The 25,273-nt window shown below is 36.8% G+C and overlaps 1 protein-coding gene and 2 non-coding genes across 3 annotated transcripts in view; 1 reads left to right on the plus strand and 2 right to left on the minus strand.

Moving 5' to 3' along the window:
• Positions 1-929: 929 nt before the first annotated feature.
• LOC113186368 (small Cajal body-specific RNA 18) lies at positions 930-1,012 on the minus strand. Its single transcript, XR_003301273.1, has one exon.
• Positions 1,013-1,097: 85 nt separating this feature from the next.
• LOC113186371 (small Cajal body-specific RNA 17) lies at positions 1,098-1,241 on the minus strand. Its single transcript, XR_003301275.2, has one exon.
• A 531-nt stretch (positions 1,242-1,772) lies between these two features.
• Acaa2 (acetyl-CoA acyltransferase 2) overlaps positions 1,773-25,273 on the plus strand; it is a 29,111-nt gene continuing 5,610 nt past the window's right edge. Inside the window, exons 1-7 of the mRNA XM_026393767.1 lie at positions 1,773-1,877; positions 11,314-11,480; positions 15,953-16,081; positions 18,385-18,501; positions 19,792-19,939; positions 21,683-21,858; positions 22,247-22,376. Of these exons, the coding sequence (XP_026249552.1) occupies positions 1,862-1,877; positions 11,314-11,480; positions 15,953-16,081; positions 18,385-18,501; positions 19,792-19,939; positions 21,683-21,858; positions 22,247-22,376 (883 nt within the window). The 5' untranslated portion in view covers positions 1,773-1,861. The remainder of the gene's footprint in view (positions 1,878-11,313; positions 11,481-15,952; positions 16,082-18,384; positions 18,502-19,791; positions 19,940-21,682; positions 21,859-22,246; positions 22,377-25,273) is intronic.

A 25,273-nucleotide genomic window follows, 5' to 3' on the forward strand; every position in this document is an offset into this window, starting at 1 on the left:
TCCTAATTGTCTTCATCCCATCCTTTAGAGCTTTTAAAGCCAGATTCCAATTAATATCACACATTAAATTGTCACATTTCTAGTCTCCTTTAATCAAATACCATTCCCACTCTTTTCTGTTTTTCACCACATTGACATTTTTGAAGAATTCAGGGCAGTTGTTTTGCAGAATGTCCCTCAATTTGGATTTGTCTTATGATGAGATTCAGGCCATGGGGGAAGGGGGTCTTACATATGGGTGGTATGTTCTCTATTTAGCAAGAGGATGTCAGTTTGCCCATTATTGGTGATGCCAAGCTTATCATTTGGTTAAAGTGATATCCACAAAATTTCCACATTGTGACAGCTCCTTTTCTGAAAGGAATTGTGTGAATATCCTTACATATGTTGATATGTTAACCTTTAATGTTTTTAAGATCTACTCATTAGTAACATTTGTAGTCAGAGAAAACAGTACAATTTGTACGTATCTGCTGATGGTGATTTGCAGAATGAATGGGAAATTGTGGTATTTATCCTTTCCTAAATATGTGTAAGGCAAATTGAATAAAGGAATGTGTACAAGAATGTATCTTTTGTGAATATATAACTTGTGATTCGTAAGTATGGATGCAAAGAAATTTTGTCTTTGAAATAAATACCCAACTCAGGCAAGTGTTCCTGAGGGGAAGTATAGTAAGTGTACTTAAAAAAAAAAAAAAAAAAAGCTGGCTTGATGACCTTTTCAGTTTTCTGTATGTTGGAAAGTTTTCATCATTAAAAAAAATGGATTAAAAAAACAAAGAGTCAATAAGAGGGCCACCAAAACGTTTGAAAAGCAGGATTCTAGGGCAAGTAATCGCTGACGACCTGTGGCCACGCAATCCAAGCAAGCCCAGGCTCTAAGGCGCTCACAGCCTTTCCTCTGCCAAGGCCACCTCCTGCTCGCCCGGCCTCAGTCTGTTCTCAGAACACACTCCATCACCTGGTTCCCAGAACTCAGATTGCGCAGTGGTCTTGTCATCATCGGCCAGGGCTCACAGTTACAGCGGCAGAGGCCTCCCTAAACCTCCCTCCAGCCTAGCCTCGCCCCCGGTCCCTCATCCTTCATTTCCCTGCGCCGGGTCCCCTGGCCCCTATTCACCAGCCACGTTTTCATAATCCTCTCAGGCTCTAGGCAAGCAGCGCTGCCCGTAATGGAGCCTGATCATATAAGGAAAATACTGAGGGCTCAGCCCGGGGCCGCATCGGAGACCCAGGGGCGCCCCGCCCCACTACACTCACTAATCTCACTTTCCCAAATTCCCGGTGCCACTCTGCTAGCCCCAACCCAGCCCTGCGAGGGGCTCGGCTACCTAGGCCTCTGCCCCGTGGTCTGCGCAAGCGCATATCCAACCAATCTCGCTGCGCCGCCGGAAGCCCCGCCCACTGAGCTTCCAGTCCTGCCCCCCAGGCCTCCTTTGGCCTGGTTGAGGGCATTGCGCAATTTGGCACCTGTGGTGTTTTTATTTCTGAAGTATTTGCTAGCGGGTACCCAGGGAACACGGGGTTGTAGGCCAAGGACAGGAAGAATGGGATGTCAAAGGAAGTGCTATCGACGTGCCAGAAAGTCTGTAAAAACGATAATATGAAGAAAAAGCCCGCACTTGGGCACGCGTGATCTTCTCCCCAGGAGACGTGGCACCTTTGGTTCCCACGGGAGGGCGGGTGCGCGCCGGCGGCTGGATAACCTTGGCGTGCGGAGGGCGGGCCTGGGGGCTTGGGCCCCGGGGAAGTAGGTGAAAGGTCGGGGGCGGGGCCTCGCGGGCCCCATCTGGAGTCGTCCCTGGATCCCTGAGCTCGCTGCACCAGAAACATCCGCCGCCGGGACCGACTTGCAACCATGGCCCTGCTCCGAGGTGAGCGCGGCCCCCTTCTCTCCTCGCCCCTCGGGTTCTGTTCCCCACTAGGCGGGCTTCCGCTTCTGGGCTCGGTGGACCTTCAGGGGTCGTCGGGTGAAGTTCCTTCAGTCTTTCCTGTCCTGTGAGGGGACTTGAGATTGCCTTAACGAGAAAACGCTTGTAAGGCACAGGCGACTACTTTTTCGGTGCAATTTCCAGGGGACTGAGTGGAGGCCGAGGTTGACTTGTTTCTGACTTTGGAGGTCACTCCTTCGCCTAGTAGTGACTTTCGGGTTCGAGCTCAACTATTGGGAAAAATGAGGTGGTCCCGAAAGCTCAAGGGGGCCTGGAGTAGAGCATGGGCTATAGGCTCCCTGCTGCCTGGTCCTGGTTGCGGCCTAATGCGAACTTGATGTTGCCTGGGAATTTCCCCTCCGCTGGCCTGCTGAACTAAAAGCGCTTGGTGGTGGTCTGTTTGAAGATCTGGCTTACTCCCTTTTCTATTCTTTTAGTTTGAGTGACTACAGGAAAGTGCAGGCATCCAGTATGTAACTTTTTTCCCCCTTAATTATGAAAAATCCTTTTTTACATAATTACACAATCTGGAATTTTAAAGATGTGTCCTGTTAAAGAACATTCAGGTAGAAAATGGATTAAGGACTTGAGATCCTTGACAGAATATAAGAACCTGTCTTTTGGGTGTTCTAGGGACCAGTATGATCTGTGAAGAAGGTATGGTTTGGTTTTTGTAAATTCAGTAGAATACAATACAGGATTTGAAGCAGAGAGTGACAGCATCTGATTTTTATTCCACCCATTTCCCCACAACTGTGGGGCTGCTTCTGTTAGAATAAGGAGATCACTTTAGGATCAATTGCAGAAGTCCAGGCAACAAGTAGCGATGACTTTGTATGGGGACCATGGAATTGGAGGAAAGAAAGAGGGATGATTTGGTAGAAAGTGGTGATAAATTGGCTCAGGGCACTAAATGAGAAGTCAATGTCAAGAATGACTCTGATGATACCACTTGTGGACTTAGTAAAATAGGGAGAAATAGATTTGGAAAGGAAGACTGTGAATTCAGCTTTAGGCAAAGAAGTTTTTGATGCCTGTGAAACTCCCAGGTGGAAATTCCCAAATAGGGGAATCTGGAAGTCAGAATAGCCAAAATAACACATGAACAAAGCAGATGAAAAGTAGGTTTTCTGAAGCAAAAATGCAGTGTATCAAGTTTCCTACAATGCATATTTCATTTTATCAGTGCCCTTCTCAACTCTGAACTTACTACACTTACTTAAGCAACATGTTTTTTTTTCCTTTTTTATTACCTCACTTTTTTCGTTTTTATTTTAATTTGTTATATATGACAGCAGAATGCATTACAATTCATATTACACATAGAGCACAATTTTTCATATCTCTGGTTGTACACTAAGTAGAGTCACACCATTCACAACCTAGATGCCCTTCAGTAGATGAATGGATAAAGAAAATATGGTATATATACACAATGGAATATTATTCAGCATTAAAAGAGAATAAAATCACGGCATTTGCAGCTAAATGGATGAAGCTGGAGAATATAATTCTAAGTGAAGTTAGCCAATCGCCCCCCCCCCCAAAAAAAAATGTAGAATGTTTTCTCTTGATTTAAAGATGCTGATTCATAATGTGGTGGGGGAGAGGGCATGGGAGGATTAGATGAACTCCAGATAGGGGAAAGGGGAGCAATATTTTTTTAGACTCATTCTGAAAAACTAATTTATTTAAAAGCTGCCTTATAATAAATGTGCTTTCCTTTTTTATTTTAATTTTTTTGGTGCTGGAGATTGAACTTATGGCTTTGTGCATACAAGGCAAGCACTCCACCAATTGAGCTATATCCCCAGCCCATGGCTTTCCTTTTAAAAAAGAAAGTTTTTATTGGTTTCTCATTTTACTATTTCATTAGTTCTTATTACCCTTTTTTTTTTTTTTATAACAGACCCCTTTGAAATTTTGACAGAAACAATGAACCCAATAAAATATTATACATCAGCACCTGTATTAAGGAAATATGTTAGACATAGTGGTCATTTTTTTTCCAGTTTTTAAATTTTACAGAGAAGGACACTAATGTCCCAAAAGGTAAAGTGGCTTATCTATAACAACACAGGTAGTTATTAACTTCATTAAGAGCACAGAAGTTGAACTTCTAGTAGTGACTATTATAGACTATAATACATCAAAGACAAGGCTCACCTCTCAAGTTGCGTACCAAGTGCTTGCAGGACCGGTGGTAAGAAGAGCACATGCCTGATTATTGTAAGAAAAACGATACCTTTGAATAGGAGTATAATTAATACTGGTAAAGACTATCAATAACTGATCTGATTTTAGTCAACAAGAAGAACCAATCCCTCTTCCATCCCAATTTTTATTAGCACCTACCCAGTGTTTGGCAGAAGGTTTTCACCCAGCAAATGCTACTTTTGCTCATAAGCTTTATTGGGTAGTTCATGTCGCCCCTCAAGGCAAACAGGCAGGGCTATTAAGTTACTTTAATTTCTGAAAGAGAAATGGATGCCTCAGCAGTTTTCTTAATTTGTTCTAATTGTGGTCTTGAATTAGTAACGAAAGAAGTCTAATGAAATGAGTAAATATTTACCTATGATCTTCATGGAAAGATAGGCAGAGTTCTTGCTTTGCTCTTCCTGCTTTTCCTGTGCTGTCAAATCAGCACACCTAGACAGGCCCTTTCTTGGAGTTTTTGACTCACTACTCTTCACTGTCTCTTCACTATTCTTTAAGTTTGGGAATCTAGTATCTGAATTTTCAGAGCCTTTAAAACCAAGAGAAAAAGATACAAGATTTTAGGTTGTCATTAAAGATTGCTATATTTAAACCTTTTTTTAATTTAAAAAATTTTAATTAATTTATTTTTAATTTATATATAACAACGGAATGCATTACAATTCTTATTACATATATAGAGCTCAATTTTTCATATCTCTGGTTGTATACATAGTATACTCATACTAATTCATGTCTTCATACATGTACTTTGGATAATAATGATCATCACTTTCAGCCATTATTAATTACCCATGCCCCCTCCCTTCCCCTCTCACCCCTCTGCCCTATCTAGAGTTCATCTATTCCTCCCATGCTCCCTCTCCCCATCCCACTATAAATCAGCTTCCTTATATCAAAGAAAACATTCGGCATTTGGTTTTGTGGGATTAGCTAACTTCGCTTAGCATTATCTTCTCTAACTCCATCATTTATCTGCAATGATTCTGTTCTCTTTTATTGCTGAGTAATATTCCATTGTGTATATATGCCACATTTTTTTTATCCATTCATCTATTGAAGGGCATCTAGGGTGGTTCTACAATTTAGCTGTTGTGAATTGTGCTGCTATAAACATTGATGTGGCTGTGTCCCTGTGATATGCTTTTTTAAAATCCTTTGGGTATAGACCGAGGAGTGGGATAGCTGAGTCAAATGGTGGTTCCAGTCTTAGTTTTCTAAGAAATCTCCATACTGCTTTCCATATTGGCTGCACCAATTTGCAGTTCTACCAGTAGTATATGAGTGTACCTTTTTCCCCACATCCTCACCAACACTTATTGTGTGTCTTCATAATAGCTGCCATTCTGACTGGAGTGAGATGAAATCTTAAAGTGGTTTTGATTTGCAATTCTCTAATTGCTAGTGATGATGAACATTTTTTCATGTGTTTGTTGATTGATTGTACATCATCTTCTGAGAAGTATAAACCTTTTTAATTGTTTTTTTTTTAACTGTAGATTGACACAATACCTTTATTTTATTTATTTGTTTTATGTGGTGCTAAGGATCGAACCCAGTGCCTCACATATATGGGCAAGTGCCCTACCACTGGGCTACAGCCCTAGCCCCTATTTAAACTTTTTGATAACCATATAACCTTAGCATCAGGTCAAATAAATATTGACCAGGTTTTAAAATGCCTTATGAAATAACAAGGGAAAATCTTTAAATTGTCTTTGTCTTTGTATCTGTACATCTGAAATTATCTTTAAAAATATATTTAAAGTTTTATAATAAATATTATAAGTACTTATAATAAATATAGTTAAAGATTTAAGAGGAAATACAATTTTTATTGATTTTCTTCTTTCAAAATAATTGTATTTAGTTAAGCCCTCACTCAAGCTAACCTTACAGTCTGGGAGCATCAAGTAAGGAGCAGTGCTATAGTAAGAAGGAAGTTCTTGTTATATTTTCTGCCTGTACTTTTTCTTTTATAGTGTCACATCTGCTAACACTGCCCCTCACAAATGCTTTCTTTGATTATGAAGTATGGGGGAGAAACTTGTGAAAGGAACTTTGCAGAGAAACATTAAATTAACTTCCATTGTTTCTGAGAAGTTATCACTGGTCATTCAGATCATTCCCTGTATGCAAATGTCATTTTTCTGAGTGCTTTTAAGAGTTTTGTTATATTTGAATTTCAGAAGTTTAACAATGACATTCCAAAGTGGGATGGGAGATGTGTGTGTGTGTGGTGTGTTTCTTCTCTTGGGAGCTTACATCTACACATTCATGTCTTTTATCAAATTTTTACTTATTATTCCTTCAAATATTTTTCTACCTATTCACTCTTCACTCCTTCTGTGACACCATAACTGCTGTCAGTCCTTAAATTTCTACCCATTTTTTATTTTTTAAAAATTAACATGTTTTAAAGCAATTTTTTATTAAAAAGTTTTATAGAAAAATTGAGCAAAGAGTACAGAGCATTTCCATGTGTCCCTCATCCCATCATAGTTCCCTCCCCATCAATAGCATCTGTCATTAATGGGGTATAATTGTTACAGTTGCTGAACTAATATTGGTACATTGTTACTAATAAAAGTTTACAGTTTAGGGCTGGGGATGTGGCTCAAGAGGTAATGCTCTCCCCTGGCATGCGTGGGGCTCTGGGTTTGATCCTCAGCACCACATAAAAATAAAATAAAGATGTTGTGTGTTGCAGTAATTCACTTGCAGGTCAGCATGGGAAAAGAAAGAAGAAGAAGAAGCAGAGCAAGCGAAGCAGCAGCAGAAAAAAAGTGCTTTATTGTGTACAAGCAATCTTTTTATAGTATTGTGAACAAAGAAGGCAGCCTTCCAACCTCAATAAATCAGGTCTTTCAGCTAATTAAACATAGCATACAGAAGTTTTACTTTCTAATCAAAAGTGACCCGCTTCTCATGGCTAATCTATTCTCGGCTCGGAGTATGTTGAGCTCTGCTCTTTGTTAAGAACAGATAATAAAATTTTTCTCAGCGCCCTCCTAGCCCACTTGGCAGAACATCCCGTTTGCAGGCAAGTCCTCCCAAGGAGAGCAGACACCTCGTTTTCAAGCATGTCCGCTGTTACTTATCTATACTTTGACAGAATATCCCATTTGCAGGCAGACTCCATCAAGGACAGTAATAGTAACGCAGTTACATCTGATTCTCTACAGTTGTGTCCACCGAAAACTGAAAAATAAATATAAAAAAAAATTCTCTCTCCTCTCTCGCTCTCTTTAAAAATAAATAAATAAATAAATAAATATTTTAAAAAGTTCACAGTTTATATCAAGGTTCCCTCTAAGTTTTAACCGATATATAAATGATATGTAATAGCTTTACAGCATCATGCAGAGTAATTTCACTTCCCTAAAAATCCTATATAGTTTACCTTTCATCCCTGCCTTTGAACCCCTAGCAAGGACTTATCTTTTTATTGTCTCCATAGCTTTGCCTTTTCCAGATATTATAAAGTAAGAATCATACACTAGGCTGGCGATATAGCTCAGTTGGTAGAGTGCTTGTCTTGCATGCACAAGGCCCTGGGTTCAATTCCCAGCATCACACACACACACACACACACACACACAAAAGAATCATACACTAGTGGCCTTTCCAGATTGACATCCATCTCTTAATAATATGCATTTAAGATTATTTCTTTTTATAGTTTGATACCGCATTTCTTTTTATCACTGCATAATATTCCATCACGTGTACCCCAGTTTATTCATCTATTGAAGGACATCTTAGTTGCTTCCACGTTTTGACAATTATGAGCGAGCATTTGTGTGTATGTTTTCAAATCATTTGGGTAAATACAAAACAAAAAATTGCTGAACCATATGGTTAAAGTATGTTTAATTTTGTAAAAAACTACCAAAGTGTCTCCCAAAGTGGCTATACTCCTTTGCATTTCCACCAGCAGTGAATGGATTTCTGTTGCTCCACAACCTTACCAGTGTGTGATGTTGTCCGTGTTTTGGATTTTAGCCATCCTAATAGTTGTGTAGTGGTATCTTCATGTTTTAATTGGCAACTCCTAATGACATGATGTTGAGCAGCTTTTCACATTGCCATCTGCAATCTTTTTTGATGAGATATCTGTTCAGTTTCTTTGCCTATTTTTAAATTGAGTTGTTTTCTTATTATTGAACTTTAGGAGCTCTTTATATATTGTGGATACCAGTCCCTTGCCATATAGGTGTTTTATAAGTATTTTCACCTAGTGTGACTTGTCTGAAATTTCATGCTCTTAACAGTGTCTTTTTTAAAGCAGATTTTTAAATTTTTAATTAAGTCCAACTTAACAAATTTCCTTTCATGGATTATTTTCAATTGTTTTTCTTCCTACCCTTCAGATTAGATAATTTCTATTTATCAATATTCAACATCACTGAATCTTGCTTTTTTCATTTCTATTCCATTGTTAAGCTTATTCAGTGAATTTTAAATATTAAATATTAATTACATAAATTTTAGAATTTGTTTTTGCCATAATTTCTTTGTCTTTGCCAAAATGTCTATATTTTATTATGAGTTATATTTTTCTTTACATACTTGGGTATAATTATGATAGCTGTTTAAAATCATTGTCTGCTAATTCTAACACCTGGGTCTTCTTGGGGTTGGTCTCCATTGATTGTCTTTTTTATTGAAAGCCACATTTTCTTGTTTCTTCATATGTGGATTATTATAACACAAATGAAGCAGATGAAACATTATAGAGTTTGAATTTTTGTTCCTTTGAAACAAAAATTATTATATTGTATTATATTGACTTCTTTTGTCCGAACTTAAATTACAAATTATGTCTTCCTCTGTAACAGGCAGCAGTTCAAATGTAAGGTCACTGTTTTTAACCTTGGTGAGATGATTATTGTCTGTCCTCCATGTGCATGGTTAGGAGTTCATCTAGATACTTAGGCAGAATTTATATAAAATTGGGATTCTTTCTCTGTGGTGCTTCTCCTTCCCAGATTCTCGGTCATTTTCCAGCAGCTGTGGTTGCCATGAACTTTGTCATCTGATTTTTCAAGTCCTTATGACTATGAGTTCCTGAATTGTAGTTATTCCATGCTGCCTGGACTACTAGCCTTCCAGTTATTGCTATAAATAAATTGGACTCCTACTCTGTACTTTTTCCTATCAGCTTTTGTCTATCTCTGCTTATTTGTATTCATTTCTAAGAATTCTTAGATATTGGCTGGAGGCTTTCATTGTTATCTGTGGGAGAGTTGGTGAGATGGGAGCATACTAGACCACGATCAGAAACAGAACTATGGAAATTAGGAAGAAGGCATGCAAAGGGGAACACATAATGAAGAAAATACCAATATAGAAATAGGCAAAGACTATTAAGGAAAAAGGATTAGAAGACATCTACAGAGACTTGGGAAGCCATAGTATGGCACAGAATAACCCAGCTGCCAGACAAAACATTTCTAATGCACCAAACTAATATTTATGGCCTTTTATGAAGACCTAAAAATTTTACCTAGAGAACTGAGTAGATCTTAGATTATGGTTAGACATGTTGTTCTTCACATTCCTTTTATTGTAAATTTTTCAATCAGAATGAGGAGAGACTAATATTTTTTTAAGCTAGATTTAAGTTTGTTCCATGGAAGGGAGATCATGACTATAAGCTGAAGGATTGTGATTAGATATAAGCAGTGGTATAATGCTTGAATAGTCTGGATTATAGGTTAGTATCTTAGCACAAACCCCCTGTTAAAAGTCTCATAATTTCTTGATAAGATGTGGAAATGTGAACTCATGTTATTTTGGGGAGAATCAATTAGTATCTGCAAAATATCTAATATGAAATCTGTCACTCAGGCAGTGCCTCTGTTTGTTAGCTATAACATTTACCTTGTGGAATTGTTGGGAAGAATATATATGTGTGAAAGTGGCAAAATGTCCTTATTAGCTCCATAAGCTCTGAAGAGTATTGCTTAACAGCAATAAACACACAGGTAAAAGGTGACTTATTTTTTCCCATCTTATCCCAAAGATTAAAAGATAATAGCAAAAGATCATAGTATTTGAAATGTATAATTGCAGTCATCCTGTGACTCCAGAAGCAATGGCATACAATTCAAAGTATCATAAATTCTATCTGTCTTGAAATGTAATAGAACTAGAGTTGGGGGAAGACTTGATAAACCAAGTCAACCCAACATGGGGACAGATCGTTCATTCTGTTGTCCTTTCTGGACATGCTGCTTCAGGTAGTAGAGTGTGCCTTCCTGATGAAAGTTTTCTAGCAGAAGCTAGAGGAAGTTCTTATAGGGTGAGTGAGCGCTTGGCCTCTGACAACTTCAAGGTTCTTCCAGTTTGGAGATTATATGATCCTAATACTTAGGCAATATATTCCAGCAGTTAGAGGAAGCATTTCAGTTTTCAAAAAATGTTTCTAGCATTATAAAGCACCTGAGGACCAGAATGTTGTCTTAAATGGAATGAATTTTCATTGTAGCATGCAGTGCAGTTCTTGGTACCTACCTGATTGTAGGTATCGATCAAACCAATAACTCATTAAGACTCTGCTTATGGGTATGACTCATTCTGTATTTTATTCTATGAGAGAGACTTTCAATTATTGTTTTAGTCAGCTTTTTATCATCATGATCAAAATACCCAAGAACAACTTGAAGAAAAGTTGATTTGGGACTCACAGTTTTAGAGGCCTCAGTCCATATACAGCTGACTTCATTGCTCTGGGTGCAAAGTGAGGCATAACATCATGGTCGAAGGGGGCAGAGTAGGAAAGTTGCTCACCTCATGGCAGCCAAGAAGCAGAGAGAAGGAAGAGAAAAACAACCACAGAGGAACAACCCTTCCAGGGCACATTCCCAGTGACCCGCCTCCTCTAACTGTGGCCCACTTGCCCATAGTTACCACCCGTAAGTCCATTCAAACTAGGATGACCTGATTCTTGGTGATAGCTCCTACAATCCAATCACTTAACCTCTGAACATTCTTGCATTTACACAGGAGCTTTAGGGGGAACATCTCAATCCAACCATAACAATTATTTAATTGAATATTGTACTTTAGCATAAGTTTTCACAGTGAGATTATTTAAAGCATGTTAAGGATACTGACTAATCTGTGAATGTTTGTAAATCTCTTCTCATTGCATTAGGTGTGTTTATTGTTGCTGCTAAGCGAACACCCTTTGGGGCTTATGGAGGTCTTTTGAAAGATTTCACGGCTACAGACTTGAGTGAGTTTGCTGCCAAGGCTGCCCTGTCTGCTGGCAAAGTCCCACCTGAAACTGTTGACAGTGTCATTGTAGGCAATGTCATGCAGGTTAGTAGAGCAAAGTGTTCACTTCATTTGCTTTCTTTGATCATTCCCTAAAATAATTTCTTCAACATGACATCGTGATGAACAAGATCATAATACTTGAAAGTATTTGAAATTTTTAGTAATCCTTTAACTCCAGAAGTGGTAGCATACATAATTCAAAGCAGCATATGTTCTGGAAACCATATATCTGTCTGACTTCCGTGCATTTCAGTACTTCTTAAACAGCAGATTGACATGTGAAAGTAATTGATTTTCTCACTGTATTACCCAAGGAGGTACATTAGTTAGATTTCTGCTACTGTGACAAAATGCCCAAGATAATTAAAAAGGAGGAAGAATTTAGTTGGCTCACAGTTTTTGAGGTTTCAGCCCATGGTCACTTGGCCCTATTGCTTTGGGCCTGTGACTGTGTGGTACATCATGGTTGGAACACATCGGGAAGGAGGCCTGTTCATGCCAACCAATGAAAAGAAAGAGATACAGGAAGAGGCCACAGCCCAAATATCCTCTCTGAGGGGATGCCCCCAGTGAACTAACTGCTCTCACTGACCCCTACCTCCCAAAGGTTCTAGCATCTCCTAAAGTACCATAGGCTGGGGACCAAGCCTTTAATAAACATGGGTTTTTTGAGAGATATTCTATATCCAAACTATAGCAAGAGAGTAGCAGACCCAAGTAATAAACACACTTCCCATAATCCTTATACATTATAGGAACTTGGTCAGTGTTTGTTGTGAGAAGTAAGAAATTCCCTTTCCCTCTGTCTTCAGTATGTGGTATGCAAAGTACATCATCCACAATCAGATTATTGAAAGTTGTATATTCATTCATTCAAAGTATATAAATATCTATTGGGTGCTTAGAAAGAAGCTATTTTAGGTGCTATGAGAGCATCTAAAATGGATCAGAAGGGATACGGATCAAGAGAAAGTTATAATCTAATAGAGATGATAAGGCATATTTAAAAAAAAGATGCCAGTGACGTGATTGCAATTAAAGGAAAGTGGCACTAGGCCTTGAATTTGAACTTGTTCTTTCCATCTTGCCAATGTGTATCTTCACATCCAAAAAAACCAGTGACATTTTATGTTTTGCAGTTATTTGTATTGAACCTAAAACATTTTCATGAAGAATACTTGATATTAGTTCTCCTTTCTGCTTTTTTCTTGAACTATTACTTCTAATCTAAGAAAGCATTTGAGCAGATCAAATAGAAATAAAATACTTTTGATTTTTGTTTTTCCTAGAATTTATTTTAAAAGAAATGAATTTATTCTAAAATCCTTCCATTTTCCTGCAGCACAGGTTCTTTGAAACTTTACAACAAAGTCATTTTGAGTAGTATCAGTTTCATTGTGTTCATGCCTCTGTTCCTAAAGGCAGTCTTTTTTGCATTAAGTTTCCTGAAAGGCTGAGACACAGTTTCCTGGTAAGGGTGTTAAGTGTTTAATGGAGGAATATTTGGGGGTAGGCCTTTGTGGACAGAATAGAGAATAAGCATCAAATAACATTTGACAAATACCACAAAGCTATTTTTCTAAAGTTGAATGTTACTAGGTGTCATTTAGAATAAATAAGTTTTACTTTTTTCTTAAGAAGCAATGAAATGCAATCTGGATTATTTTTATTACCTAGTTGTCCTAGCTAGAATCTCAAGAGTTGAATAGAAATGACAGGAAATGGTTTATCTATATCTTATTCCTGATCTTAGGGAATTGTATACAGTATATTGTCACAAGAAATATCATAATAGCTGAGGAGCTTTTATATATGCCCTTTCTCAAGTTAGGAAAATTCCCTTCTGTTCCTAGTTTGTTGAATACCATGAAAGGATATTGGGTTTTGTCAAATATATATATATTTGACAAATATATAAATTATATATATATATATACATACATATATATATTACTATTGACTGAGATGATCATAGGAGTTATATTTTTTATTCTATTAATATGATTGATACATTAATTAATTTTCAGAATTTAAAACAGCCTGTGTTCCTGGAATATGTCCAAATTGGTCATGGTGTATATTTCTTTTTATTCATTGCTAAATTCAGTTTACTAGTATTTTGTTAAGGATTTTTATATCCATATTCATAAAAGACATTGATTGATCAGTAGTTTTCTTGTGATACCTTTGTTTAGTTTTAGTATCAGGATAAATGGCCTTATACCATGTGTTGGACAGACATCCAGTCTCTTCTATTTCTAGGAAGATTTGTCAATAATTCGTATTCTTCTTTAAATGTTTAATAGAATTCTTTGGTGAAGCCATTCTGGAATTATCTTTGTGGATAGTTTCTTGATTACTAATTTAAACTCTTCACTTGTCTACTCAGATTGTCTGTTTCTTCTTGAGTCAATTTCTATAGTTTATATCTCTAGAAATTTGTCCCTCTTGTTTAAGAGATCTAATTTGTTGCCATTTGACTGTTCATGGTACAGTTGATTTTTGTTACGGTAGTTATGTTATATAGACACCATTAACATTGAATTAGCAAATGATGTCCAAAAAACAAATTACAACAAATTTAGAGTTCTAATTGACTTGTACTTACAACTGTAGGATTACACAGCACCTTGATCTTTAAAACAGAATGAGTGTTTCTGTGAGCTGAGCACAGGAGGTTGGCTTTATAGGCAGAAAAGGACTGAAGAAAACAGAAGCAGAACAAAAAGAGATTGATTATGTCAATGTTACTTTCCTTCTAGGGTTAAAATAGAGGGGATATCCTTATTACACTGACTCAGGTTGACTAGAATCTCCCGTTTTGCAAAAACTGGCCTATTGAAAAGCTCAATTTGATTACATGGAACTTAGCATAAGGGACCCCATTGTTGTTTGGTTTGATCTGCTGGGACCTAGATCAGGAGCCTAGTTCTACTAAACCATTGCTCCCAGAGGAAAAACAGGGTCACATTCCTGCAAGTCTCTGGTCACATTTTTATTAACCATTCAAGTACATATCTTTGTTTTATGTATATTTCTGTTTTAGGGCACCTCATTTAATTTATATTATTCATTCATTAACATTAAACTGATAACCAAAGCACAATTCATGCCTGAGTGTAGTTTTTCTAATATACGTATGTTTTCCATGAGGCACATCACCGCCTTCTTTTGCTTTAGGAATACTAGATAGCACTTTATCATTATGCTTGAGGGCCATTTTAAACAGAAATTCACCAGCAAAAAAGCACAAAAATGCAAACAACATGGCATTCAGTAGACTACAAGAAGGACACATGTTTATAGTGTGAAAGCTAAAACAAGAAGGCAGAGTATCACTTGGTTCAACCTCAACTGGAAAGGTGTGTATCTACAACTCAATTTTTTTGCTACTCTGCTCATGTTTAACCGCAAACATGCTGCAAGTATTGATTTTTGGATTATGTTATAAATTTTAGCAAATTGGTGAATTTGCAAAGATGGAATCTGTGAATAGTGAGGATCTACTTACTATATTTTGAACTTGCCTATTTAGTCCACACTATTTTGAGAGGTATTTAAAGTTCTTGATGATAAAGTACAAATGTACTGTGTTCTAACCCAGACACTTGCACATGATTCTGCACAAGTGAGGAACTTGAGAGTTATATAAACCAGAGTTCCCACTTCCAGGGAATGGTAGAGTCTGGATTCCAGTCTATATCTCCTAACTTCTAGCCTGATATTCTTTTTATTATCTCAAATTAGGGCTTTTATTTTTTGAAGCAGCTATTTTACGAATCTGGACACTACCAATCTGGTATTATAAGAGATATAATTACAAAACAGACAAACCTTGGCAAAAGAATATCACCTCTAGCCTTCTGATTTAGTTGGTTTGGTCAGAGGCTTCAGCAAAAGTGTGTTAGTAAAGCTCCTGGGGTTATTCCAGCCAGTAGCAAGGTTGAAAACCACAGTCTGGAAACATTCTCTATCTTTCAAAAAAGCCTATTCCGTTTTTCTTTTTGTTTTATTTTGTTTTTATGGTTCTGAGGATCAACCCTAGGGTCTGTGCATGCTAGGCAAGCACTCTACTATAGAACTATACAACCCCAGGCCTGTAGTCCATTTTTAAGTAGCTCTGTTAAAATTTCCATCTTATATTGATGACTTAATACAAGAATTTCTCTATGTAGCAAGCATCCTTAGTGTGTTTAAAAAGCAATTGACAGTGATAGTATAGCATTGCAAATGTATTTCATACCACTGAACTAGTATGAATGGTGATGATCAATTTTATATATATTTTACCACTATAAAAATGGAAAAAACACAATTGACCAAATTATAGTATTTATCAAATCATAGGCACATATTATATAAAATATGCTGTAGTATATGCATCATGTTTTACCTTAGGGCCATGTAGTTTATCATTTCTGATAGGTTGCCAACATTTCCATTTCTATTGTGTTTATTTTAAAGGCCTGGATTTATAGAAGAAATTCTTTTTCTTGTCCCTCTCTCTGATCTAGAGTTCTTCAAATGCTATATACCTGGCAAGACATGTTGGTCTGCGAGTGGGAGTCCCACAAGAGGTCCCAGCTCTCACTGTCAATAGGCTCTGTGGCTCTGGCTTCCAATCCATTGTGAATGGATGTCAGGTATGGCAACATTTTGTTTAATTCCATGAACATATGCTAATAGTTATTAGAAGAAATGATCCACTTCAGTAGAACACTTTAGCTTTTTCATTTTATAGAGCCTACTAAGAGAGGTCAATATTTGACATTTCTTGGGAAAATATTCATAAGAAGAAAATAGTTTCTCAAACACATTAACTTTTAAGAATGATTCCACTTATGTGAGGCACATAGGGTAGTCAAATTCATAAAGACGAAAAGTAGAATGATGATTTCCAGTAACTAAGGGGCAGGAAGAAGGGGAGGTTAATATTTAGTCAGTATGGAGTTTAAATTTTACAAGATGAAAGCAGTTCTGGAAACATGGTAGTAATGGTTGCAGTGCAGTATGAATGTGTTTAATGTCACTGAACTGAGCACTCAGATGGTTAAAATGGTAAATTTTATGTATATTTTGCCACAATTTTTTCTTAAAAAAGCTAATCATGACTATCATTTTTATTGTGTGGTTCCTTTATGCCAGGCACTACCTGAGATTTACATTCATTATCTTCACAGTCATCCTTTGAAGCAAGAACTATTATTATTATTTCCATTTTATCAGGCAAGGAAACTGATTATGGTAGGAATGAAGGTTATTAAGTCACAGAGGCAGAATTTGAACCCAAGTTTGAGAGTTACCCGTGAGGCATTCTGAAATACTGAATAAAGACTATAAGGCAAGAAGGGGAGTTGAAGAATTTAAGAATATCCCAGAAAGTGTATTTTATTACCAAGGAACTCAATAATACCATTGGTAGAAAGTCTTTTCATTACAAAATAAGAGACACAGAGATATTGTAACGAATAAATAATTTTCACATGAATTTACAATAATGTGTCTTAAATAGTGCTCTGAATTTTCTTGGCTTTAATTTTTTTCCTCTTTTTTTAGTGATTTTTAAAAAAAAAATAAGTGACAGCGGAATGCATTACAATTCTTATTATACTTATACAGCACAATTTTTCATATCTCTGGTTGTATATAAAGTATGTTGACCCCTATTCGTGTCTTCATACTTGTACTTTGGATAATGATGTCTATCATATTCCACCATCCTTGCTAATCCTCTGCTCTTTCCCTTTCCTTCCCACCCCTCTGCCCTATCTAGAATTCATCTATTCCTTTCATGATCCCCCTCCCTACCCTACTATGAGTCAGCCTTCTTATATCAGAGAAAACATTCAGCATTTGTTTTTTGGGGATTGGCTAACTTCTCTTAGCATTATCTTCTCCAACGCCATCCATTTACCTGCAAATGCCATGATTTTATTCTCCTTTATTACTGAGTAAAATTCCATTGTGTATATATGCCACATTTTTTTTTATCCATTCATCCACTGAAGAGCATCTAGGTTGGCTCCACAGTTTAGCTATTGTGAATTGTGCTGCTATAAACATTAATGTGGCTGTGTCCCTGTAGTATGCTGTTTTTAAGTCCTTTGGGTATAGACCAAAGAGAGGGATAGCTGGGTTAAATGGTGGTTCCATTCCCAGATTTCCAAGGAATCTCTATACTGCATTCCATATTCGCTGCACCAATTTGCAGTCCCACCAGCAATATATAAATGTACCTTTTTCCCCACATCCTCACCAGCACTTGTTGTTTGTCTTCATAATAGCTGCCATTCTGACTGGAGTGAAATGATATCTTAAGAGTAGTTTTGATTTGCATTTCTCTCATTGCTAGAGATGATGAACTTTTTTTATATATATTTGTGGATTGATTGTATATCCTCTTCTGAGAAGTGTCTGTTCAGGTCCTTGGCCCATTTGTTGATTGGGTTGTTTGTTTTTAATATCACATTCTTAGAGACTTATTGTTTCCTGAGAAATGCAGACAATGGAAAGAGTTGGAAGAATGAAATTAATTCCTTTTTATAGATTCTCCAGATTGACCTAATTATTGTAACTCTTGTCTTTCAGATGTATCCATTAGTAGAATAGATTTTTCTTTTGCCTGTTTAATGGTTTTGTCCTTTATCATACACTTATGCCAATATTAACATCTCTGCAAGTTTTCAAGATTTATATCAAGAATCACAGTTCTTAGCCAAAATTCAGGTAGGGTGTGTTACTCAGGCATGAACTATTCAAGTCTATTAGTTACCCTCCTATTTCTTGGGAATACATATTTTAATATTTGCTTTATAATTATTTCAAAGTATTTGCTTTGGGTCACTAAGCTAGGACATGCTATTAATTTATAAAATCTTTTGTACTTCTGAATACATACTCCAAGTATAATAAAAGAACTTTTTTATTATTGTCTGATTTTAAACAGGAAATTTGTGTTAAAGATGCTGAAGTTGTCCTTTGTGGAGGAACTGAAAGCATGAGCCAGTCTCCCTACTATGTCAGAAACATTCGTTTTGGAACCAAGTTAGGAACAGATATCAAGGTTGGAAACTTTTAAATTATTTAAAATCACTTAAAGTAAATAATTTGAATAAATATGTATTCATTTGTAATTTTAATAACTTTTTAGGGAAAATACTATTTTGAAACCCATTTTGTTAATCGAGTATTGGCAAGATATGAGTAATTTGAAATTTGCAAACTATTTCATAACCCTACTTTGGTTGTTAGTTTGAAATTTGAATCCACATAGAATTAGACTTAACATGTTTCCCTAGGGATGGGAGAGGTGGAAGAAGAGAAGATATTAAAAAGACAGGCAAATGGTAAATTCATCCCTACTAAATGATTAGTAATCTGAGTAATTAAATCTGTACTTATAGAAATTATATTTCTAGGACAACCCACCATTGAATAGATTTCTTCTTCATTTACATTGTCTTTGAATACAAATTATACTATCCCAAGTGAGCCAAACAAAAATTGATCCTTCCATCATCGAGAGCTATAACACAAGAATATTCATACTGATAAAGAATGATCATTATTGTTCCCATATAAAAGAGCTAAGAACATATTTACAATAGTAATGATTGACTTACACTATTCACCTGGTTTTTCACCTGGCTCTTTTGGAAGCTAAAAGGAATAACACTTAAAGAATGTGTGTTTTTCAGCAGAATTTAAGATACCAAATAAACTTGAGAAATCCTTTGTAAAGACAGCTCAATAACTCAAAGGTGCCAAGGCAGCAAATGGGACACACTTACCAGAGACTTTAACTACTTGGATAATAATTAAAAATCCTTTCTGATACTTAAGGCCCCTCTCTCAGGTTCCTTTCAACCTAGTAGTAATTGATAGAACCACCTGTACTGTCACTGAATGCATGGCCTGATAAAGGAGCACAGGCATTTCCTGTAGTGCTCATGAATGGTTTACAGAGATGGCCAAAGTAAAATGTAAAATAAGGACTCGGTGTCAAGTTTCTTACAAATTACAACCATGAGGATTTAATTTTCAATCATAGGGCAATTTCCTATGTCCTCATCTTACACGTTCAGTACTATTAGCTCTCTCTAGAGCTCCATATGTAGAAGCCAAATGAATGTGAGCATTTGATTGTGAAATATTGCAATTTGGAGTATTTTTTTTAAATATTGGATTAAAAATATCACAGACCCCAATACGAATGGTAATAGCAAATATCTACCAGAAAGTCCAATTTTACTTTTTAATTGGAGTTGTTGATTATTTAAATTTAAAAATTATAACATATTACTTTCAAAAGACTTCAACAAATCACTGTTTTAATGTTTTTTGTTTTTTACAGATGGAAGATTCTCTGTGGGCAGGATTAACAGATCAACATGTTCAACTCCCCATGGCACTTACTGCAGAGAATCTTGCTGCAAAACATAAAATAAGCAGAGAAGAATGTGACAAATATGCCCTTCAGTCACAGCAGAGGTGGAAAGCTGGTCAGAAAAACTGAGTAAAATCATTATCTATACAAAAGATTTTCAACCTTTAAGATGATAACAACTGTTCAATAATATTAGCTTAAAATTCATACCTTGAAAAAAATCACATTTTTTCATTATTCCTTTTATTTTAAATAATAAGATATTTTATTACAAAATTAACTAGGAAATTTCTCTTTTGAAATACGTTCATAGTATTTAAAAGGTTATAATATTCCTTGGCCCTATCTGGATATGTGAATTTTGTCCTAATGGGTCCTATTATAATAGAACACGAAGAGGCATATGTGGTACCCTCCTTCAGCGGTGATTGCTCACTGTAGCAGCTGAGACAGAGAGAATGTCCTTTCCCATGAGTCATGTCACAATCACAAGGGGAAGGGGCAATATAAAGCACCACTGGGTATCTTTTTATGCTCCTTTCTTCCATTCCTAATGGGAATCATTGCATCTGATTCAGAGACTTGATGAACCCAAGACCCTAGCTGTAGTGTTCTTGCGAAACACACTGCTATTGATCCAGTCCAAAATGAACATGATAGCACCTGGCTTATCCATATGGCAGTTTGAAGGAATCTGTTAGTCTTCTGAAAAAGATTTTTTAAATTAAATTGTAAAAAGGAAGCAGAAACTCTTATTTAGGAGTGGTAAATAGTTGAAGTAGTGAGGGTAAAGTCCATCTTAACATTTTGGAAGGATAAGTGAAATAGAGCCGAGGCCATCCAGTTCATGTGGGCTTCTAGTTATACATTTCTAGTAGAGGGGTATTGGTCTAGAGATCAGGCACTATCAGTTATATTTCGAGTTTTGCCAAGTAAGTCGAGTTCTGGACAAGTTATCTGATGACCGTCGAGTCATTTATTCACTTCACATATGTAAAACAGAGATAACTATACCTACCTTTTCTATATATCTCAGAGAGTTATTGTAAAACCAAATAAGGTCAGATAAGGGGAGTATTTTTCCAACTATAAAATGATATAAAATTAAAGTGGTATTATTCCTGACTCACCTTGTCTGCAACTATTAATTACTATAGTCAGTGGAGGTTCAAAGTAGATTAGATGTCTTATATATAATTGTACATGTGATAGCTCATATAATTTCTTCAGGTTGTCTCTCATTCTTAAATTTCAGTTATAGGTTACTTGGTGGCATAGACAACTTGGTAAATTTTTAATTACTTATTTCAGTCAAAGAAGTTAAATCCATGTAGTGCCATTAATACCTATAGATAACTGACAAATGCTGCTAACAGTTTAGCAGTACCTTGTTAAAAAATAAATGCAGTTTTAAAAAATAAAAATGATCATTTAAAAAAGATTCAAAATGGGGGCTGGGGATGTGGCTCAAGCGGTAGCGCGCTCGCCTGGCATGCGTGCGGCCCGGGTCCGATCCTCAGCACCACATACAAGCAAAGATGTTGTGCCCGCCAAAAACTAAAAAATAAATATTAGAAAAAATTTCTCTCTCTCTCTCTCTCTCTCTCTCTCTCTCTCTCTCTCTCTCTCTCTCTCTCTCTTTAAAAAAAAAAAGATTCAAAATGCATTTGCATAGATGCAGGACAGTGTGTCGAATCCTTCAATAGGGAAAACAAGTTGTATAAATAGTAAAAGATTGTATTAAAGTACATTGTGAGCAAAGAGTAGGCCAGAAATTAAAATGAAGGACATGTTTGATTTCTTGTTTCTCTTCTTTTTTGGGGTTGTCATTCTTTCAGTAGTCTTTCTGCTATTTCAGCTAATGATGCTGGCTTCTTTAATGAGGAAATGGCACCAATTGAGGTGAAAACAAAGAAAGGAAAACAGACAATGCAAGTGGATGAGCATGCCCGGCCCCAAACAACTCTGGAGCAGTTAAATAAACTTCCTCCAGTGTTCAAGAAAGAAGGCACTGTCACTGCGGGGAATGCATCGGTTAGTGTCACCACACACCCATGAGCTTAAACTCTATTGATATGTCCCTTGTCATGAAGTCTCTTTTAAAAACTTTCATGCTAGTCTAGTCTTCCTGGTAGTGTTGAATTCTGTTAATTTGTTTTTTCCCAGTCCAACACGAAAGTTCACTTTTCCTTGATATTCTTTCCTATTTTCACCTAGTGAAGTTGTATTCTGTGCCTAAAACAATTGCTATAATCCACCAGAGTACCACCATGGTACTTGCTGTGTCCCAAGTTATGCTACTGCTTGCTATGTACAGCCCCATTCCTAATTCTAGTCTATTAGTAATACGGGACCATTAGTTTTAACCTTGACTAACTAGATTCTTTTACCAGTTAGTTAATCTACTGTTTTTGTTTTCAAGGGAGTATCTGATGGTGCTGGAGCTGTTATCATAGCTAGTGAAGATGCTGTTAAAAAACATAACTTCACACCACTGGCAAGAATTGTGGGCTACTTTGCGTCTGGATGTGATCCCTCTATCATGGGTATTGGTAAGTCAATAGTGAAACAAATCGGTTCTTTTGTATTTCTGGAGATAGGACTTCTTTGCCCCCCAGGAGTCCTGAAAAAATATCCAAATCTAGGCCTCTCATGGAGAATGGGAGATTGGTTATCAGTCATTTAAGCAAATCATTTTTATGAAGAACTGTCCTGGACACAATAGGAAACCAAGACTATGCAAACTCCCTGTGGGCAGCAATTGTATCTTTTTTTTTTTTTTCTTTTGTGGTGCTGAAGATTGAACCCAGGGCCTTGTGCATGCAAGGCAAACACTCTACTACCTGAGCCATATCCCCAGCCCCAGCAATTTGTCTATTTGAGATATCTAAAATTAACACACAGAAAGTAACAGAGGAGAATGACATGGTTCTGACAGGATCAAATAAATATGAGATGGGAGAAATCATGAGATGGACTAGAGAAGGCCTCTCAGAGGAGATGGCACTACACCTCCCTCTGGGTGTTCTATACACTGTCACTAAAGGATCTTACTCAGTCTTCCAACTCCCAACTCCAAACCGTGAGACTTTTGTGAATGAGAAAATTGAAGCTTAGGGAGATTGTAAGGTTCCAAATCAATAAGTGATGAGGCCAGTATGTGAATCCAGGTATCTCTAATTAAAGTGCTCTTTTCATTATGAATTAAACATATTATCTCAGGAAGTCAAAGTAGTTCTCCCCTGGCTCAGTTGAGGCTTATCAGCAAAGTGTAGACTTATAAGCAGTTATCTAGATTGACAGTGTACTAGCTAAAGGAAATTTAGAATTCACTGCAAGCATGTATAGTCTTGACTTAAAACTTTTACATTAGAAGTAAAAGAGCTTTTTGTTGCATAACTAACTAGGTACCACAGAAGCTGAGGATTTTAATAGTTCTTGTCATCTTTCTTTGGAGAAACAGAAAGTCAATTAGGTGCCTCACTTGCAAAAATTAGACTGGTGCTCTGAGACTTTGATTTATTCCACCAATGATCTTCACCCCCAAGGAAAAGCCTACTCCAGGGTAGGGATTTCAGATTCTGATAGGACCAAAGATTTTCCTATGCACTTAGGACTTTTCAGATTTGCTTGGTTTTTAATATGGGTCCCAAGAAGGAAGGAAGTTAAGATATTGCTGAACTTCCATCCTTGAGACCTTAAGTATAGACCTGCAGTTCCTGCTCAGATAACACCACCTGTGCTGATTTGGGATTGAGCCAATACCCAACTGCATTTGCTACCATAACTTTCAGTAAAGATTGGTCTCTATGAATTCCTAGGAAAGAAAACTGGCATATTCATAGCTTTCGAGTTTTCACCACTTGTCTCAAATTTATGTCAGCAGTAATGACATAACTTTAGACATCAGCTAAAAATCAGATTGTTTTTTCTGTTATATCCTTAAAAGTTTATAGTATTCAGCTACCCATCATCAGCAAAACATAGCTTTTGTTTTAGAAATAGAAGATAGCTTGAAAAATGAAACATCTGTGAATTGGTATGGCACATACATTTCAGGATCTAGAGCAACAGTTCCCACCCCAGGTGATCATCAAAACCCACCAGCAACCCCATCCCCAAAGATTGTGTTCCAGTAAGTCTGGAATGGAGCCCAAGAGTATGAGCTTTGGGGGTTTTTTGTTTTGTTTTTTGTTGAGTACCTACATGCATTGATGGTCCTCCAAATTTATCTTATTGTCTAAATAAGTAATTTATTTTACAGTTTTTCAGTCTAATCTCATTTGCTAGGTTCTTAAAGATTAGCATTAGCAGGCTGGGGATATAGCTCAGTTGGTAGAGTTCTTATCTTGCATGCACAAGGCACTGGGTTCAATCCCCAGCACCACCAAATAAATAAATAAACAAAAAGCATTAGCAAAGAAAGGTATAATGCAAAAAGATTTTCTTTTTCCCTCAGAGCTTGAGCAGAGCAATACATGCCATGTCTCAAGGTGTCAGATGCCTTCTTCACCTAGAAGTTCATCTGTCACTTATAGTGTGGGATTAAACAAGGTAACTTAGACAAAGCACCCCAGCTGAATCAACAGGTTATTGAGCATCTAGTGGGGGCTAATTGGCTGATCTAGTTCCTCATTTGTGCAGGTACCTAACATGTAGTAATCCATAGCCATGCAAAACAGCTGCAGACCTAGGGGAAAAGGGGACTTGAAGAGAACAGTAATGGCTCTGAGGAAGTGTACAGTTATAGATACTGTTCCCTAGAACTCTGGAGATGGCAGTGATGGAGATCAATGGATCAACTTTGAACCTTTTTAGGCTGGAACAGCTCTAGCTTTATCTTTAGTAGGTTTTATTTGTAGAAAAAAATTTCAGTGCTTTAAAAGACAAAGGTTAACAATCCATGCAAAAAAGCATATTTTAATTAAAGCTGAAGCCCACAGTCACACAGCTGTGAGTGACAGGAGACAGGGTTAGAAATAAGGTCTTCTTGTAAGAAAGCCAAATTTTTCTGAGTCCCAGGAATAAATAGAATGGTCTGAGAAGAATATTTTTTCCAGAGTGGTCTGGGAAGAGTCAGGTTGTGGCCCTACATATTGTTAGAAATGACTCTAATGGTTCTGAGTTAGCATGAACATATTGAGTGAGCTTACTGATGTTTTTGAAGACATGGAAGTGCGGACAGTATCTTAGCACTGTCAGCTTTCAATCTGTGTATCTTTTACCACTGAAGTTACTTCATCCCTTTCTCTTTAAAGTTAATGATCTCAGGTGTTTTGTTATAGTAATGTAGAGCTGACACAGTCTCCTGACCATGCCAGGTAATGGATGCTATACTGTTTACTACCCATTCATTTTCATGTGTTGGATATACAAAGTGAATCTGGTATTTAGAGTCCATATTAAATCAGTAGCCACACAGAACTGCTGCTTTAAATTGAAAACATTA

The sequence above is a fragment of the Urocitellus parryii genome, chromosome 13 (genome assembly GCF_045843805.1).
Source record: "Urocitellus parryii isolate mUroPar1 chromosome 13, mUroPar1.hap1, whole genome shotgun sequence".
Classification (NCBI taxonomy): domain Eukaryota; kingdom Metazoa; phylum Chordata; class Mammalia; order Rodentia; family Sciuridae; genus Urocitellus; species Urocitellus parryii.